Raw genomic sequence first — 19,121 nt, 5'->3', positions numbered from 1 at the left:
ATGTTACAAACATTGACTATTAGTGGGGGTGGAGGGTGAGAGGGAGGGAGGGAGATTTAGGAATGACCTTATTAGAGAGTAAATATGGATTTTATGAGAGACAATAAAGACCCATGAGAGTTTCAATTTTGACTTGTTATATTTTTAACGTTTTTTAAAAATAAATATGCACATGTGTGAGAAAGGAGAGGAAGAGGAAGCATGTGTGATCTCTGTGGTGAGAGGACCCCTCATCCTCCCTCTTTCCTCTTTATATTTATATATACAGATGCAAGTTCTAACAATTGCTTTTGATTGATGGTGGTATATGAACACAGCAGTTATCTAGTTTCCTATGATAGTGTGTAGTGTGCATTCTAATATTTATCTTGAGTTGATGTCTATGATTTATGCAGTACAGAGTAAATGAAATGCTGATAAATAAACAACTTATTGAAGGTGACCCAAAGGTGGTAATTGAATGATTGTTGAACAGGGAGAGAATCTTATGGCAATATAGAAATGTGCTCAAACAATTTAAGTGGCTAACATGGGAAATGCAATCGAAAGAAATCTGTGGATATGGAAAGGGTGCTGAGCACAGGGGCGAGGGTCAAATTGCTGGGCTTATTCTTCTTGGGGGGAGGGGGGATTTCACAAAGGAAGCTTTCAGGGAGGTGGAAGAAGATCGTAGACTCCAGACAAAAGAGAAGATTAAGGGGGACAGCTGATTCTGGTGCAGGGACAACTAAGGATACTGGAAGTCTAAAGATAGTTGGAGACATAGAGGAGGGGAAATGTAGAGATGACCTGAGTGCTGATCAATTGTTTGAGAAGAATGCCATATTTGAGTTAGAAAGAATTAATACTCAAAGGGAGGTATCTACGAGGGTGGAGAAATGCCCTAATGCAATAACAAGATTTAGAAGACAGAAAACCAATCAAAAGAGGCAAGTTTCAAATGTTTTTGCCAGGTTGAAGCTGGGAGTATTTGGAGTAGGATTAAAAAAGAAAGGGATAAAGTTTAAGTTGAGCATTTCATCAGTTGGTTGTTTGGGTTCAGGATGTTTTTCCTATGTATTTTTCTTGCAGGATTTGGAGGGTCTGGGATTTTCAGCCTTTTGTTTGTTTTAGTTGTTCTAGGGGATGATGGAAGGGACCTCTGTGATATTTGTTGTGATTTTTGTAGTTGTATATGGTTTTGTTTCTGAAGGTGTTTTGTTTGGTCTGTAGGGTTAATTCTCTGTTTAAGGGGCTTTTGTTAGGGCAGGCCTGTTGTATTTTGGGTCCTTTCTTTCTGGGAGATTTCTTATCACCCTGCTGTGTCCTCCCTTTCCTTTTTCTCTTATAAAGTTTTATTTTTTTTATTTATCTTAAAAAAAAAGTCCAATGGTAAAATGGACAGCAAATAGTATGGCTGATGCATTAGCTAAAGCAAGTGGTAGAAAGGTATCAATTGTTTTGGGCCCAGTTGTAATATGAACATGTAAGGGGTGGGGTATGATGTATACTCCCAAGGGTGTATGAAGTATTATACATACATATTTTTTACTGTTTGTAATTAATAAAAGTTTCTGTTCATTATCAAAAAATATTTATCTTGAGATTTTGGGAAGAGTACTTAAACCTCCCCTCTGCAATCTGACAAATACCAGAACGGACCTTCTGTTTTCTGAAATGACTCCGACATACCTCCTTACTGGGTTATGTCATAAGGTAAATACTGCCTTTCTGTTAGTGGTTCAGTATGTTTTCTGCACATGCAATATCATGCAGTGCCTTAATTCTTTTAAAAACCCAAGTTTGCCCTTTTATAGTTGAAAATCCTTTGATTGTTTCTTCACAATTCAAAAACTTATTTCATTTACTACCAAAACTCCCTCTGAAACAACTGATTGGAAAAAAAAACCTTCCCCTGAAACATGTAAATTCCGTGTAAGGTGCATAACACTTTGAAAGCGTCCTTCATTAAATACAAGAATATTCACATAAATACATATTTTTACATGTATGCTCTGTTTTATGTGTTCATAATAGAATTCTATTTCGGGCCTGGGTTTGCTATGATCTTTGATCCATCCATCTCTCTTTGGCTCTTTCCCTAAATTTATTGGCACATTAGTGATGCAAGGGAGAAGCAACCTTGCAACAACAAATCTGTGGAACTTACAGTTTGATATTTGCTTTCAATATATACTGCAGTCAGATTAATATGTCATTTGTGTTACAGAAGCAAAGAAAATCTAGGGCTTACATCTTGATAAAATTTACTGTTTGTTCCATGTTCACTTGAGCCCATATATCTAGTGCTGGTGCTGTTTCCATACCTGTCCAAAAGCAAACATTAAGGATAAGATCTTGGAAGAATTCTAAATCCTTGAAGGTTCTATTGGCACAGAAGTGGATTTTGGTGGGTCTTCAATATAAAAGCAAATCAGAAAGTGAATACGGTGGGGATTGGAAAACTCGTTCAGTTAAGAGTTGTTTTGTAAAATTGAAATGAATGGCGTAATTCTCTACAGAGGATGCAACAGATTTTGAAGCTGCATATTCAGCTCTACTCAAGAAAGCTATACCCCAATTTATGGGTTTCATGTCCTAATTAAATAAAATATGCTTCATTCATATGGTACACCACCTTTGCTCGTCAACTTTTGAGACGGTAAAAATCCAAACAAGGCGAAGAAGGCTAGCTAAACTCTTTCTCTGTCGAAGCAGTTGATGAATTCAAAGGGTTTAATGAGCAGCTGCTAACACGGTTGTAGGGCTGTTCATAAGAAGGCCCAACCCAACCAAATGAACCCAACCCGATCGGCTGGGTTTTCATCAGCATGGGTTGGTTTCGGGTTGTGCAAATTCCTAAACCGATGATTCGCCGACCCGAACCGAACCAACTTAGTTCTTAGTTCAAACATGAAGTTTCAAAGCCCATTAGGCCACTTAGTTTTTGAATGGTTGCAAGAAACTTTGGATTAGTGAATATTGATTAATGAACAACTTTTGTGATTAAATTTTAATTTAAATTTTATCATAGGAGATGGCTGAAATGATGTTCAATTTATGACTGTTTTTAAAATTAGCAAGATTTTATCACAGGGATGAACTTAGAACCGAAACCGACCCAACCCGACTCAAACCGACCAGGTTGGTTTTGCTTAACACTGGGTCGGTTTCGGTTTCTATGTCAGGTAACCCGACCAGGTTGGGTCGGTTGGAAAAACCACAGTAAACCGACCCAACCCGACCCGTGAACAGCCCTACACGGTTGTCACTTTCGATCTGAACCTCAGTGTCGATGGGTAGTATTTGTCTTTTGGGTAAATTACAAAGACCCCCCTGTATTATGGGTTTGTGACCAAGACCCTTTGTACTTTGTTTTGCGACAAAGATCCCCTTGTACTATGACCGTGAGACAAAGACCCCCTTCTGTTAGCCTTCTGTTCAAAAAGACCATTACAATATTTTTTAATCCCCATACTATCCTTATAAATACTGTTCATCTTCTCCGATCTTCCTTTACATTTCTCTCTCTCTCTCTCTCTTTGCTCTATCTCTCTCCCGATCTCTCTTTTCATCCTTCTTTGCCCTCGAGCTGCAACAAACATCATAATATAACGATCAGTATTGACTAGATATGTAATCTCTTGTAGAGAGTCAAAGAGAACCTTCCCCTCCCCCTTTGGGAAGGGAACCATCTACAGTGAGTTGAATCACCTTACCATGGAGGAAGGCGGCAAGACTCCTTGTAGACATGAAATCAAAGACGAGAAGCTTTTGGATCCTAAATAATATATATGCCCTCGGTGCCAAGAGATTGGGGTGACGAATCTTGCCCAGGGTGTTAACCTCAACCTTGAACTCTCTCTGAGTCTTGGCCCCTTCATCTCTTCTTTCTCTTTGAACATTGTTCCATTGTTCCGACAACTTGTTGATGGCCCTTTCAGAGCTCCACCTCCAGCTCCCTGCATAGAAATGGCCACTATTTGTTCCTTCTTAAACAAATTCGTCGTTCTGGTTCTCCTTCTTGTCTATTTGGGTTGCTTCATTTTCACCATCACAGACGGTCCCTCACCGAAAAAGCAAAAGGGGGAGATTTTCATCACCAGTTGATACTGATTGTTATATTATGATGTATGTTGCAACTCGAGGGCCTGATCATAATAGAGAGAGAGAGAGAGAAATGTGAAAAAAGGTCGGGAAAGATGAACATTATATAAGGGTAGTATGGGGATTAAAAAATATTGTAACGGTCCTTTTGGACAGAAGGGGGTCTTTGTCTCATGATCATAATAGAAAGGGATCTTTATCACAAAACAAAGTACAGGGGGTTTTTGTCACAGATCCCATACTACGGGGGGTCTTTGTAATTTACCCAATAAAATAACAAGCGGAATATGTATCTCACTGAAAACTGAACCATCTCAGAAATTTTAACTTCATCGTATACTCACAACAACTCAAAACATTTCCAATTAAGAAATTTAATTATGTAAAAAAAATCATTCATGGATCTAGAATTTAATAAAGTTATTAATTGTATTTCGTGAGGTAGAGACGTAGAGTGGTAATGGAAAAATTTTTTGGCCACTTTTTGGGAGAGGACATGTTGGTTTTTGTTGCTTCAGAATCCAAACCAGATCAATCCACTTTTCCCCGACCCAAATCCAGCAATTCTGTGGTTTCTTTTGGATTTATTGGATTCATACATACAATACAACGATATCTCTAGTCACTCACGGTCACGGAAACCAAAGCAAAGCAAAATCACTAGTTTTCTACCATGAGCCACACCAATGAGAGTGAAACCAGTCCTGCAATCCAATATAGAGCATAAAAGCTAGCTGGCCAACAACGGAAGAACGAACCACGAACCAACTCGTTTATTCAAAACCGGTCAACATGCAAGACCGGTCCTCTTGCCCTATATAAAAAACTCGGACCGTTCGAGGCTACAAGTTTAACCACCTCTTTGCTCCTTCCAGGATTTCCATGGCGAAACCCTAGAAACTTCCCCACTACATCCAAATATCCAATCCATTCCACCTAGCTTCCATTTCCCACTTCCTTCTCAGGTTCGCTTCTTACTTTTACCCTCCAGGAACATTAACATCTCATCACTCTTATCAACCTCTCACTGTCTAGGGTTTTGTTTCCTCAAGCTAGGGTTTCTGTTTCCTTTCTTACATCCATGGCGGAACACTTGGCTTCGATCTTCGGCACCGAGAAGGACCGGGTGAACTGCCCCTTCTACTTTAAGATCGGCGCGTGTCGCCACGGCGATCGTTGCTCTCGTCTCCACAACCGCCCCACGATTTCCCCCACTCTCCTCCTGTCCAACATGTACCAGAGGCCCGACATGATCACCCCCGGCGTCGATGCACAGGGCCAGCCCATCGACCCCAAGAAGATCCAGGAACACTTCGAGGATTTCTACGAGGACATTTTCGAGGAGCTCAGCAAGTTTGGAGAGATTGAGAGCCTTAACATTTGTGACAACCTCGCTGATCACATGGTGGGTAACGTTTATGTCCAGTTTAAGGAGGAAGACCAGGCAGCCGCGGCATTGCAGGCATTGCAGGGGAGGTTTTACTCGGGGCGGCCCATTATTGTTGATTTCTCGCCGGTGACGGATTTTAGGGAGGCAACGTGTAGGCAGTTCGAAGAGAACAGTTGCAACCGAGGGGGGTATTGTAATTTTATGCATGTGAAGCAGATAGGTAGGGAGTTGAGGAGGAAGCTGTTCGGGAGGTACCGGAGGTCCAGGGGAAGGAGTCGGAGCAGGAGTTCAAGCCCACGATACCGGAAGGATTATCGTGGCGAACCCCGTGACCGCGGGGACTACCGGGTCAATGGGTATCGGGGCGGAGACAGGCATGGAAGGTATGATAGTGATGGAGGTAGGAGGTATGATAGCGATGGGGGAAGGCGGCGACATGGGAGCCCGAGGCGGAACAGGAGTCCGGTTAGAGAAGGAAGCGAGGAGCGGAGGGCACGGATTGAGCAGTGGAACAGGGAAAGGGAGGAGAAGCAGTAATTTCAGTTTCGAGTTTCTGTTTACTTACTGCTTGTTTCTGTCTATGGAGAAGCTGATTGGAAACTGAGCTGGTTTTGTTCATTTTCTACAAATTGGTAATGACTCCAGGCTAAAAATACTGTTTATTATGCTCATTGAACATTACAAGTGGCTTTTTTTTTTCTTTCCTTTTTTCCCCTTTTACATGATGAGTGATAATCAGGCAGCTCATCTAATGGTTTGTATGGGTAATGGATAGGCTATTAGCATTAGATAAGAAAATATCTTCTAGATAGTTCAGAGATCTTCTTTCTTTCGCTGATACATTTATGCTAGAATTAAGACTTTATGTTTGCTTTTATATCAGTTACCAAAATTGGTAATGGCCGTTAAGCTACATCAAGACCTTAACGATGTGCCATCTTAGATGGCAGTTACAGTTAGCATTAAAATGCACCTTTTTAGAATCCTACAATTACAATCTTATCTATTTTCATGTCACGTTGCTGCCAACTGAGACCCTGTTGGATATTCTGGTTTGAATATCAAATTAATGGAACCATTTGGTTATGGGGTTCTGGAAACCAGTGGTTCAAAAAACCATATCCTCATGGCATCTGTTTTGCATAGTTTATCCTCATGTCATCTTAGGATTTCAAGAGAATGACTGATTCGACTGACTTGAAATTTTAGAAACATTTTGTTGAAAAATCAATTCTAAGCAATGAATTTGTGTAAAAATGTTAAGGAAAACTAGAATAGAATGGTTTCACTTCATTTCCAGCAGCTTCCTTACATTGACTTAGCTGCTAAAATAAATGATATGTTTTGCGTATTGCATTCTCAACGAGGCCTTAATCTGAAGTATTTGGGGTGGTTTTGTATAAATCCTGATTCACCCATATTATGGATTTCTAACCTCTTTTGATGTAGATATACTTGGTTGCTGACGGAATAATAGGAATAATCTTGACCATTTTATTCATGGATTCGTAACTTCTACAACTACCGACTGTTTCATGGATTCATGTAATATCTTTTCAGTTGATGTTCTTGTAAATCTACTTAATTCCCAGTTCCGGACGCTCTTTTGCTATGTTGGCAACTCTTGCCTCAGCTCAGCTCAAATCCTATTTATTTATCTTCTATCAATGTTGCCTGTTTGATCTGGTGAATTTCCTGTTTCTTCGTTATCTTTGTTTCTTTCATACTGTGTTCCCATAACCTATGAGATAGTTTTCACTTTTTGTTGTACTCGGTGATCTGTTTCCAGTTTCTTTCCCCCTTCTCTTGCATTTTCTTTTATCACCATCATATGGTGGTATAGGAATGAACGCAAGCATTCATCTAGTTCTTTCCTCTATTTTTGGCCGGTGGTATAGGAATGAATGCAAGCACTCATCTAGTTTCCTAATGTAGTGTGCATTCTAATGTTTTTCTTGACTCTTGACACTTGAGATTTTAGGTCTTGCTATAAGTTTCTGATTTTATTTTCTTTTGCTATCTTTTAGAAATAAAGAGGCTGGCATAATTGAGTCTCCCCCAATTTCTGTGTTACCTGGATTCCCATGCCATCTGCCAAGCTGACGACATGCCATGCCCCGACTCTGATGCCTCTATGCTCAGAGCCTGTAGCCCGGAGCTTTGATTGAGCTGCTTTCACTGTGTCATTTTGAAGAAGCTACTTAAAAGAAGTTTCGTTTCACTAGAAAGCCATTATTTTTTCTGAAGCAAAGCATATCTGGGCTTTTCCGATTTTTTTTTATCAAATATTGCTTATAGGCTATTTGGGTGCAACCCACCTTGCAAATAAGAATGTAACATCGAATCTGGCTTACATTCGTATCTTCTGAACTGAATCTGATCAAAATTTCAAAGAAAAAAATGTTGTCTAGAAAAAAAAAAAAAAGGAAAAATTCCACTTTAGTACCCTAAACTTCAGGGTAATGTCAAGTTAGTACCCGAATTTTTAACATGTCACTCCAGTATCTAAACTTTCAAAAAGTGTTGAGTTGGTCCTTGCTATTAATTGACTGTTGGTTATCTGTTTAAAATGTCAAAACTATCCTTCAAAAGAAGACACTGTTCATTGTCTTCTACCTTGAGACTGAACCAGTTATTTTTTAAAGTAAATGAGAGAAAAACTTGAAATATGATAGAGGGAAATAATAACTGAAAGCAAAGAAATAACTAGACAATAATGTGTTTCAGATCTAAAAGTAGAAATTGTTCATTAGCTTAGAATTTTAAACACCTCAATTGGTTCGGTGTCTTCTTTTGAAGGGTAGTTTTGACAATTTTAATAGATAATTGACGGTCATTCAATGATAGTGACCAACTTGACACTACCCCAAAGTTCAAGGTACTAAAGTGGAAATTTCCCTAAAAAGAAATAAAGAATGGTATTAATTAATTTCTCAACTCAAAGCACCATGAAATCAAAATAATAAGAAAACCAATACATTGGGTAGATAATCAATCCATTCTCCGTAACAGCTGGGCCATCCCACATCAGTCCCTGCAATTGCCATTGAAGTTGAAGCACAGAATAAAGCGTATCCCTGTGCAGCCGTTGCATGGGCCACTGGAGCGATCGGCCAGGACTCGTTGCAAGAAGTGCAGGAGTTTCCTTTACTCGTGCAAGCTCACCACCTCGTCAGCTTCTCTGATGTATCTTCCCTTTGCAAAAGCGGTAAGCAATGAACAGATACTTATCGTCAGTTATTTTTTGCTGCTGTTGGAGTTCAGTTGTGCTCAAAAATTGCCAATGGTCTCTTGTTCCAGGTTTAGGGCTCGGTTGAAAAAATAGAAGGGAAGTTCGAATGATTCAAAAGTATTTTATCTTTTTTCTAACCGGTGACCTAATCGTATACACCCACTTAACGGAAAGACAATGCTAATAGAAATGGCTTCATTCGAATAGGTGACATGCATGCCTCCTATTAGAGGGTATACGCTCACCGCGGACCTACAGGTTCATTGGATTCATTCTCATCAAGTACATGGTGTCTTAATGTTCAAATTTTCATGTCTTTAAAGAGGATAAGCCGGATGTCACTGGTTGGTGTAATGCTGGTCATGGGGAGGGAAGCAAAAAAGAAGGCAATTTAGAGTATCTATAACGTTCTTCTGCAAGGTTTCTTTTTATTGAAATGATCTCTTTATTTTGTACTTTGGGTCTATGTTCACTTTGATCCTCAAACTTTAAAATGTGTCAATTCAATATCTAAACTAGATCAACAGGGGCCAAATCATGATAGTTTCAGAGATTACAGAACTCAATCCAAATGTGTTCTGCATCTCTTTCTTCTCCATTCATAATTCGAACCAGTTTCTTGAAAACCTTCATTTCAATATGATTTTATGGTGTTAAAAAAACAGATCAGAACCATTAGATATCGCCAAGAGCTAAACGCCTGGAACGCTCCACTCTACAGTAGTGTGGAGCCCCTGGTTTATCTATTTCTTCTCTCGTACCAACCAGAAAAGGAGCTTCAAGGATATGGTGAGGGAAAAAACCCATGAGAGATGCAGTGATGTTATCTGGTTCACTGGTGTGGAGAAGCTCTCACCACTGTAAGAAACCCAATTGTTGTTTATGAACCACAGAACCTCTGATATCGAATTAATGCAAATGTAATTGAAAGAATCAATGGATGAATGAAGAGCTTGCATTTGGAATTTTACCCATTTGTCTGTGTTCTTAACAGGCTTAATTGAGTCTTGACGTCCCCGCTCACTCAGATCACTTGGTGAATCTGGCAGTTTCTGGTATTCACCCCATTTCAAGGACTAGACCATAATTGGCATGACTTGTGAAGGCCCACATCTTCCAGATAGTCTGGATTTACGTGAAAATTGTATAGAGTAAAATGATAAAAAAAAAGATATAGAAAAAACAAAACTTTGATCGTCTGCTATGGCGCCGGTTAAAAAGCACGTCTTCTTACTAAGTATATGTTTGGTCGATGCTGCAGTCAGAAAACAGTAGTGCTGATGTGTGGGTTAAAAGCATTGTTTTTTCAGAAACGATATCTTTTTTTGTTTCGAATCGTTGCTGCCAGGTAGGATGTTTGTTGGAGTAACAACAACTCTTTTTGCTTGGTACCAATGCTCCAAGAAATGTTTTCTGTATTTCTACCCATTATCCAGTGCCACATCACTGTCCTGTTGGCAACAATGAGCTGCAGATCTAGGAAATGCCAAATTTGGTGTTGCTCCAAGCCATGCTTTCCCGATTTTTAAGACATGGCTTGAAGCACCATTTTCTATGAAAAACGTGTTTCCTGGAGCACCATTTTTTCCTATGTAGCACAAATGTGTCGCTGTTGCTCCAAAAAACGACAACAATGCCAAACAACCGCTAAAATCATATATAATAGGTGGTAATGGTGATGTCTTCTAGAATAAAAAGAAAATAAATTGAGTATGACATTCTCCAGTAGTTTTCTGACGATATTTCCTTTTTCGATGTCGTCCTTCGCATATTAGAACCTGTAGGAAAAACTGGTTAATAAAGAAAATTATAGGACGCTCAAAAGGCATTTGTGTCCTTTTATGTCATTTAACGGTTAGTTAATGGTAGGTACTAAACTGATATGCTTTGAAAGTTTAGGTATTGGATTGATAGTTTTAAAGTTCCGGGACCAAAGTGAAACTAGGCCCAATGTACAAGGTACTAATATGTAATTTTCCCTAAATTTTATGTGTTTATGGACCCAGATTTTTCCTCAAAACATGTTAACTTTCCTTATGTCACTTTAAATGTGTGTGTGTGTGTGTGCAATCATTAGGGCTGTATTTGGTTGCAGCTCAAATTTATTTGCACTAGCACAAATGCATGGGACTGCAAATATAAAAAAAAATGCAAATTCTTGTTTAATTTTGTTTTGGGTTTTACTTTATTCTGTTTCATGTCTTAATTTACTTCATTTATATTGCAATCAAACAAAATAAGATAAATTTTGCAACAAAAATATGTCAGAATTTACACTCAAATCATTTGCACTGTCATGGTTTTGCATCAGTACAAATTCATTTGCATTTCAACCAAACACAGCCTAAGAACCACATGATGCAAGAAATCTGGAACAAAGGACCAAGTGCAAAAAGAAGAAATAGATAAAGCCTTTTAGCCTGAAGATGTGCCACATGGTTCCCTGATCTTTTAATAAACCACACTGAACAGTGAGGGAGTTCATTCAGAAGAGCCCTACAATCAGCATATAATAATATGCTGCATTGCTATTTAATACGCGAAGGAGCATCCATTGAGACTTCCAACAAGGAATTAATCACAATAAGAGCATCTCCCTTAAAAAGGACATGATGAAGATGCAGATTTAGAGTTAGCTTCAGGCTTTCCTTTAAAGCTAATACCTCGATCTCTACATGGGAGCAAATTGGAAAGGCAATAGAACAAGCTACAATTAGAGACCCACAGTGATCCCTCTAGCTATGATTCCAGCACCACCTCCTTTAGTGTTTGAGGTAGGCCTATCAAAATTTAGGGGGTATTACTCCCAATGCAGCACTCCAATAGTTAAAACAATTGTAAAGAGACCAATGTTCCTTGAGAAAGGAGATGAACCAGTCTCTGAACTGTAAGACAATAGAGAAACAAGTGGTCCATGGATTCCTCATGCTGATGACAAATACTGCAAACCACATCAAAGTTGTTATGCATCTTGTTAATTATTCCACTTTGAGAGATAAAAGACTGAGTGAGATATCTCCAAATGAATAAGTAAGTGTACTCGTGGTTGGAGATGTTTGAATCTCCGTAAACTTTTCCAAGTGCTCTAAGTATTGGAAAGCTATGTTTGACCTGAAAGATATAGCTATTGTTCAGTACCAATGGATTGTTGTAACTTGTAAGAGGGATCCCTGTTTTTGGTATTTGAAGTTGATGACCAATTCAGAACTTTCTTTTAAACCAAGTGCTTTCATGGAGCTGGGAATCTATAAGTTCGGTTCCTAATGTCATAAAAGCTTGGTGGTTTCTTCGACTGATGGGGAAGATAATTAGCTTGATATGGGGACCTAATCTCCAAGGGGAGTGTTTTTAGCACACGTTCGGTTTGGTAGTGCATTAGAGTGTGATATCCTATATTCATATTGTTGTAACTTTGACTCTCAAGAGCATCACATTTTGAGAATAATTCCTCAAATCATTTTTATGGAACATGGATCCTCTAGACCCAGGGGTTTTATTGTTCAGTCCAAGGTTTTAAAAACCGGGCTAGACATGGAACCGTTTTAGGGACCAGTTCTTGGGTCAAATGATCTGATCATCTAGTTTGAATGGATGGTTCATTCTAGTTAAAAAGTAAAAGGTTAATAATTAAAATAAAAAACAGCCAAAAACTGTTGTTTAGGTTGATGGGTCGCCGGTTTGACCGCCCAAATAAGTGGGTCATTGATCAAATCAATGGTTTTTGGCCCAAGAACGGTTTTAGGGTGAAACAGAATCAATTGCCTAATCGGTTCCTGGGTCAACCAGTCAAAGTATAGTTGGAACAATAACTTATGGGGGAATGAATCAAAATTCAAGGGGTAATGAATCATAGGTGGCATTGTTGAAAAATACTAAATAAAACCCATTATTTTGAAGGGAGGGATACCCTATCAGCGATGCTTAATAAGAGAGTTAAAAAGTGGATTAGGGACATTCAATGCCTCTGCTCAATCTCTTCCTATCCATACATTGTACATAGGTTAAACATTCACATCAAAACAGACAAGTGAAAAAGGATTCAATGGGTCTCTTGGGCCCAATTATTTTCACTTATCTGGGTATGTGAGTTTATTTGGGCAAGCATTTTCTAGGTAAAACTTGCATGGGTAAATTTGGTACCAACGTTCTTGTATCATATAGGTTACATCGTTAGTTTAGTGCAACTAAATTGCTTACCCTAGGTAACTGATACCCTCTATTATGTTTGGCTTATTGTGGAACCCAATATAGTGGCATTGGAATGTAGAGAATATAGTTAATTACCCATTTAACCAATTTATCAACGTATGGGGCCTTGGTGTTATTCAAGAAAGTTCACTTAGATATGGAGCTAGTCAGGGTAACCCGAGCCCCAGTGGTAGTAGAGATGTGGTAACTAGTGAGAAATTGTCAAGGTGATATAAGGCCGGCTTTTCATAAATTTTAGCCCTTCACGATTTAAAGTTATGTGTTGATCATAGTTATTTGAAAATTGAAGTGGAGAGTGACAATAAACTCTGCATCCTTGGACTATCTCAAATACTCTAAGGTCTTGTTCGCTTTTCAGGAAGTTACTTGCCTATGTTCTTTTATTTCCTAGGTGAATAAGAAAATTATCATTTTATCCATAAAAATTATCATTAAAAGGGGCAATTTTGCCCATCCAAGTGTTGGCGACTTTATCCCAAGTGGGAAAGTTATTTACCCACTTGGGAGATGGGTATCACTTACCCGAGTATGTGATGTCTAAGAAAATAATTTTTTTGTGGACCTCACATAAATTTGAAGAAAAGAATATGGGTATCTTAGTCGATGGGAACCAAAATACCATTGACCAACTTTCCCCTCTCAAAATCCAAAAAAAAGAATGGGCCCTAAGAAAGATCAATTTCCTCATCATATCCATCACACTCTACATAAAGGCAACAGATGAATCCGGATTCAGTCCTCACAAAATTTGTACTCACAACACTTGCTGCCCAGAACATTTCTCCGTGTATAAAAAAAAGTATGAAGATGTTCCAAACGTACGGTTATAAGTGTTGTAAGCATGGTGTGAGTATAAATACTGTGAGGACTAAACCCAGTCTTGCAACAAATGTATTAGTTATGTAGATAACAGAGGTATAAATGAAGAGAGATGGTATTGATTTTACTCATATTCTCAAGTTCCTATAGCTCAGTTTGGAAGGAGTACAAATACAAATATATAGAGTGCAAAACCTTGTATTTTGTATTATTTTGGATGTATTTGAACCATGGTTTTCAAAACCGGACCAGATCGGATGGTCAGACCGAAAAAATCGGGAACCGGTCACTTGATCAGTTCCATTTTCCCCAAAAATCAGATTTTCCCCCAAAACTGTTGATTTTGGTCAATGAACCGCTGCACTGGGCGGTTAACCATTTGTACAGTTTTGGCTATTTTTTATTTTTTGTTAGAACGAGCCAAGTGTTTGGTTCGAATGGTTGGACCATTCGACCTGATAACCGGACCCCTGACCAGTTTGGTCATCGGATCAGTTTTAAAAATCATGATTTGAACTCTACACTTTTGTATTTGTACTCCTTCCAAACTAAGCTACAAGTCTCAAGCATCAGCTCAAAGAAGAAATAGGGTTGTTTGGTAAGTCTTTTTTAGAAGATCTTCTAGCAAATGCAACAATCAAAAGACGATGTGTCTTTTCACGCGTCTTTCCACACAAAGACCGTTTGAAAAAAAAAAGGCGAAAAGCTCTATTTGGAGCTTCCCGAAAATAACCCAAAATAGGTTTCTCGTGTCTTTTCGGGGCTACGACTTTCGGCATTTAGATCTTTTCCCAAACAAACAAGAAAAGACAAAAATGTGGGTTGTTCGACTTTTAAAAAGCCAACAGCCCGTGCAAAAAGATATGCCAAATGGGGTCTTATTTAACAACCTTCAGCATGATTGTTTTGTGATTGATGTTTTATAATTTTGATTTCTTTTCTAAAGTTGTACCTTGGGTGGGTGAAGAGGTTTAGGGAGGGACTTTTTTTTCTTGACCTGGGGCAAGGTGGGTACGTCCCCAGCATAAGGCGTCAGTTAATGCAGGGTCTAAGGAGGGATAGATGTACTCAGCCTTACCCCTATAGAGGTGTATTTTTATTGTCTCTCCACTTGAAAAAAAAGGGTAAAAAATGTAAGCTGATGAATCATGGAGCCATGGTTTTTGAATCATTGTTGACCTAGATGGTTGGACTGTTTGACTCAGAAACCATCTAAGCAATCGATTTTGTTTCACTCGTGAATTGATTCTTTGTCAAAAACCATTGACTTAGTGACCTGTTGACCTAAATAGTTGAACTGTCAACATGTGTTAACCTAAACAACAGTTTTTTTTCCATTTTTTCAATTATTTATTTTTTTTGTTTTGTTTAAATTACAATAGACCATCCATTCAGACTAGATGATCAAACCGTTGACCTAAAAACCGATGGCCAAAGCGAATTTGATTTTGAATATGTTTTTAAAACATGGGGGGTGCAAATGTCTAATCCGATCCGAGATTCGATCATATTTGGTCGGATTCGGATCACCCCTTTTCGGTTCTTTGGATTAGATAATAGGATATGATTAGAAATTGGATCGGCTTCGAATCACCCCCTATCCGATCTGAAAAGATCCAATCTGTTATATATTATATATTTATAAATATAAATATAAATATATGTTACTTATTTATTTATAAATATATTTTTAATATTATATTTATATAAATTTGTTATATTATTTATCTTGTTTTATATACATGATGAAAATAATTAAAAAAATGCTTATATTTTTATTTTATTTTTTTTAATAATTTATTAATTTTTAAAGAAAATAAATCAGATTGAATCAAAGATCCGAATCACCGATAGAATTCAAATTCAAATCAAGTACTATCTCATCCGATTGGATGCAACATGAACAGTATCGAATCAGATTATACGTCGATTCGAATATGATCCGATCCGTTTGCATATATCTACATAAAACTGTTTAATGTTTCATGTTCTCGGGCTGCATGTCGGATAGATTGGTATCCGGTTTGAACTGCTTAATATTTCTACCTTTTGATGCGGTTTGCGGTTTAAACCAACTTACATTAGTGGGCTTTTTTTTGAAAGATAACTTACACTAGTGGGCTTGGATTGGTCTTAACCCGTTATCAGAAAGCCTTGTTGCCTTGTTGGGCTTGGATCCAATTTTATCTTTCTCTTCTAATAAAATGGAAAAGAAAATAAATTCTCTGATTTTTTTTATTGGTCGAAGTATCCCCAAGACTCGTTTCTATTGGTCGAGTGATGCCAAAACTCGTTTCTTAGAAATTGCCTTAAAATTATTATTTTATAGCTTCCTTGCTGAGGAAGAATACGTGTTTTACTGTTTTCTCTTTCCTTGCTTGGCTGCTCCCTGAATAAATTCTCAGGTACCCGCCATTTCTGTAAATGTGTTAACATAGTTTTTTTTTTTATTCTTTTTTTCCTTGTTAATTTGTTTTTTAATTCCGCCATGAACGATGGAGAAGTGCAACCTGATGATGGTCTTCTGGATCAAATAGATTGGGTTAGCTTCTTCGACAGCATCCCAGATAATCTTAACCAGTTGGCTGAGTCACCGCTTGGAGATTCCGTTTCGATTCAAGAACCACCGAGTGCGTTACAGATTTCTGCCTCGACATGGATAAACGATATCGAGCAGCTCTTGATGGCGGACGACGACGAGGAGTCCCGCGAGGAGGACCGTCGAGGACAGTGCGAAGAATTCTTCGCCGATATTGATTTTCTCGTCGACGGGTCTGCTGATGGGTCTTATGAAGAGAGGGTTTTCAAGGAGGGCGGTTCGACTCCTGAGTCCAATGTGTCCGACGACGGACGAGAGAAAGAGAAGAGCGTCGGCTCCGAGGTGAAGAACGGTCGAGATGAAGCTGACGATGATCCGATCAGCAAAAAGCGGAGAAGGTATGCGTGATCATTAGGGTTTATGCGATTTGTGGATATTAGGGTTTATGTTCGGTGGATATTTAAAAAGGAGTTTCCTTTTTTTTAGTTCCTTTACTACATATTTCGTTGTCAATTTTAGGATATTGATGAGGAATTTGATGTAGTTTTGTAAAGAAATTGGTGACTTCTTAATAGTTTTTATGGACACAAAGATTTATATCCAGTAGAAATGACCTTCCTGTTCTTTCGTCCATCTCAGTGTCCTGATAGAGAAATGTATTTTGTTTTTTGGAGAATTGTATGTAATTACTACTACGTATATAAAATGTTAAATCCTAAATGGGTTCTGTGCATGCTAGAGTTTTGTATAATTGTATTCAGTGAAGAATGTTCTTGTACTGTAATTTTGCATGTATGTTTTCTTGATGTTGGGGTTGATTGCAAAATATTTGAAGTTGTAAGAAAATCCATGGATTTAGATTTTATTTTTAATTAGCTTGTGCTTTCGGTTATCATTTTGCAATGTATATTCAAAATCCTCGAAAACAATATCCTACCTTAATATTGCATCTACCTTGAGACATTGCGTGATTCATTATCTAATTCAAGAGTATGTGTCATAGAAATTAGCCTAATTCAATAAACAGAAAAGAATTCAGTGATAAACAAGAATAAAAGGTTGTGTTTCCACTTTTTTTTCAGATGCCCATTTTGGTTTTACGGACCCATCATTTCCTTTGTTTTTCTTTTGTAAATTTCAGGCAATTGAGGAATAGAGATGCTGCAGTGAGATCAAGAGAGAGGAAAAAGATTTATGTAAGAGATCTTGAGATGAAGAGTAGATATCTTGAGGGAGAGTGCAGGAGACTGGAACGCCTACTGCAGTGCTGCATTGCAGAGAATCAAACACTCCACCTTTACTTGCAGAAGGACAAGGGTTTGGGTGCTCCCATGACCAAGCTGGAGTCTGCTGTGCTCTTATTGGGTAAGAAACCTCTCCATCTCAAACTTTGGGCTCTATGCTTGTCTCTGCATCAATGTAGCTTCCAGGTGCCCTCAATCAAAAGCAAAAACACAAATTCGGGGATGATTAAACTTGTAGGTTGCTGCATGAGAGTTTTGGTACATGTGATGTGGCTTTTTTTTTTATGGAGAAAATTTGGGAATTCTCACTCTTTGATGGGAGAGTGGATGTCCTGCCCCTTTGCCATTCCCAATGGATAGTTGCAGTTTTATACTTTTCTGATGTGGTTGGTTTGAAAGAAAAGGAAATACAGTCTTCATTTATTTCTTTAGCTGTTTAGCATACAAAGCCATAGGTTGTGGATCAGGACATGTAGTAGGTGTTCGACAATATGGTTTTTTTTTTTTTTTATACATAAACAATTGCCATGTCAACTAAATTATATTGCATTTTTGGACTTCACAGTTGTTTTTTGTTTTCAAAAACAAAACCATCCATGTTGTCCAACAAAACCATCCTGGGTCCGTTGTAGTTTGATAAATGTCCTTTTGAGTATCGATTGCAATTTTTTGTTCGTTGACCAATTGCAATGGATCGTATATACCTTGCCAAGGCCCAAGTCATAATTAGGAACATCATTTCTATAATGATTAGTGGATGTGGAGACATGGGCCCTTACTAGTTTTTGGTATTTGGTTTTTGGCAGAATCCCTGCTGTTGGGTTCCCTGCTTTGGTTCCTGGGTACCATGTGCCTGTCCTCTCTGCCCGGACAGCTCCAGACCATTCCATCGGCAACCGCATTGGAAAACGTGGGCATCAAGGATCAGGAAATCGTGTCTCTAAGAAGAGGAGCAAGAAATGAGGTATTGGGGTTAGGAGCTTTACGTCTGTTCTTCAAGAGTAAACGATGTAAAGCCACGAGAGCAAAGATTAAAATGAATTTGCCTCTTCTTACAGTTTTTGTTTGAGAGGTTTCTTGCTTTCGTTTGATTCTCCATTTTTCTGCTTTTTTTTTCTTTCCCCTTTAACATTATCTCCTTTATGGGTATGGACGTATGGTAGAATACTAGTTTCGTAGTTTAGAACTTCAACTACATGTATTAGCGTATTACAATCTTGCTTTCCTATTTTGCTCTGTACATAGAACTGCGCAGTTTCCATGTTAACTGGTTTTGACTTCATTGGCTGCCATATTCTTTGGGATTTACATCCACTTGAGCTAGTTATACTTCAATGGTATTTTCTCATGCATACAAATTCGAAGAGTTTTTCTCCATCACGGTTTTGAAAAGGTTTAAGCATTGAGGTGTAGGGCTTACACCTTGAGACTAGGCCCTAAAATTTTGCCTAAAGGCTTATGCGTTTGTTAGGAAGAAGCATAAGTTTCAAAGTGTGAGTTATATAAAGGTGTAAGCCTCAAAAACCTATGACAATTGGGTTATTTAATAAAAAAAATGTTTTATGTTTATTTTTTGAAGTTTGAAGCATATGGGAATGACAC

The 19,121-nt window shown here is 38.3% G+C and overlaps 2 protein-coding genes across 2 annotated transcripts; both read left to right on the top strand.

Moving 5' to 3' along the window:
- Positions 1 to 4,934: 4,934 nt before the first annotated feature.
- LOC148791158 (splicing factor U2af small subunit B-like) lies at positions 4,935 to 6,368 on the top strand. The gene has a single exon (XM_088889865.1). The coding sequence runs from the start codon at positions 5,168 to 5,170 to the stop codon at positions 6,011 to 6,013; it is 846 nt and encodes a 281-aa protein (XP_088745991.1). The 5' UTR covers positions 4,935 to 5,167; the 3' UTR covers positions 6,014 to 6,368.
- Positions 6,369 to 16,113: 9,745 nt separating this feature from the next.
- BZIP60 (basic region/leucine zipper motif 60) lies at positions 16,114 to 18,811 on the top strand. Its single transcript, XM_010272291.3, has 3 exons — positions 16,114 to 16,673; positions 17,417 to 17,640; positions 18,326 to 18,811. The coding sequence occupies exons 1-3, from the start codon at positions 16,225 to 16,227 to the stop codon at positions 18,586 to 18,588; spliced, it is 936 nt and encodes a 311-aa protein (XP_010270593.1). The 5' UTR covers positions 16,114 to 16,224; the 3' UTR covers positions 18,589 to 18,811.
- Positions 18,812 to 19,121: the final 310 nt, after the last annotated feature.

This window comes from Nelumbo nucifera, chromosome 6 (genome assembly GCF_055504915.1).
Source record: "Nelumbo nucifera cultivar China Antique chromosome 6, China Antique-T2T, whole genome shotgun sequence".
NCBI lineage: Eukaryota > Viridiplantae > Streptophyta > Magnoliopsida > Proteales > Nelumbonaceae > Nelumbo > Nelumbo nucifera.
The sequence above is the reverse complement of the archived record's forward strand: the minus strand, read 5'-3'. Positions and strand labels throughout refer to the sequence as shown.

Bases quoted from the DNA above. Each gene is read 5' to 3' on its own strand.
- LOC148791158 (XM_088889865.1), top strand. From the start codon at position 5,168: ATGGCGGAACACTTGGCTTCGATCTTCGGCACCGAGAAGGACCGGGTG.
- BZIP60 (XM_010272291.3), top strand. From the start codon at position 16,225: ATGAACGATGGAGAAGTGCAACCTGATGATGGTCTTCTGGATCAAATA. The intron at 16,674-17,416 runs GTATGCGTGATC...TGTAAATTTCAG, and splicing joins ATCAGCAAAAAGCGGAGAAG to GCAATTGAGGAATAGAGATG. The intron at 17,641-18,325 runs GTAAGAAACCTC...GGTTTTTGGCAG, and splicing joins GTCTGCTGTGCTCTTATTGG to AATCCCTGCTGTTGGGTTCC.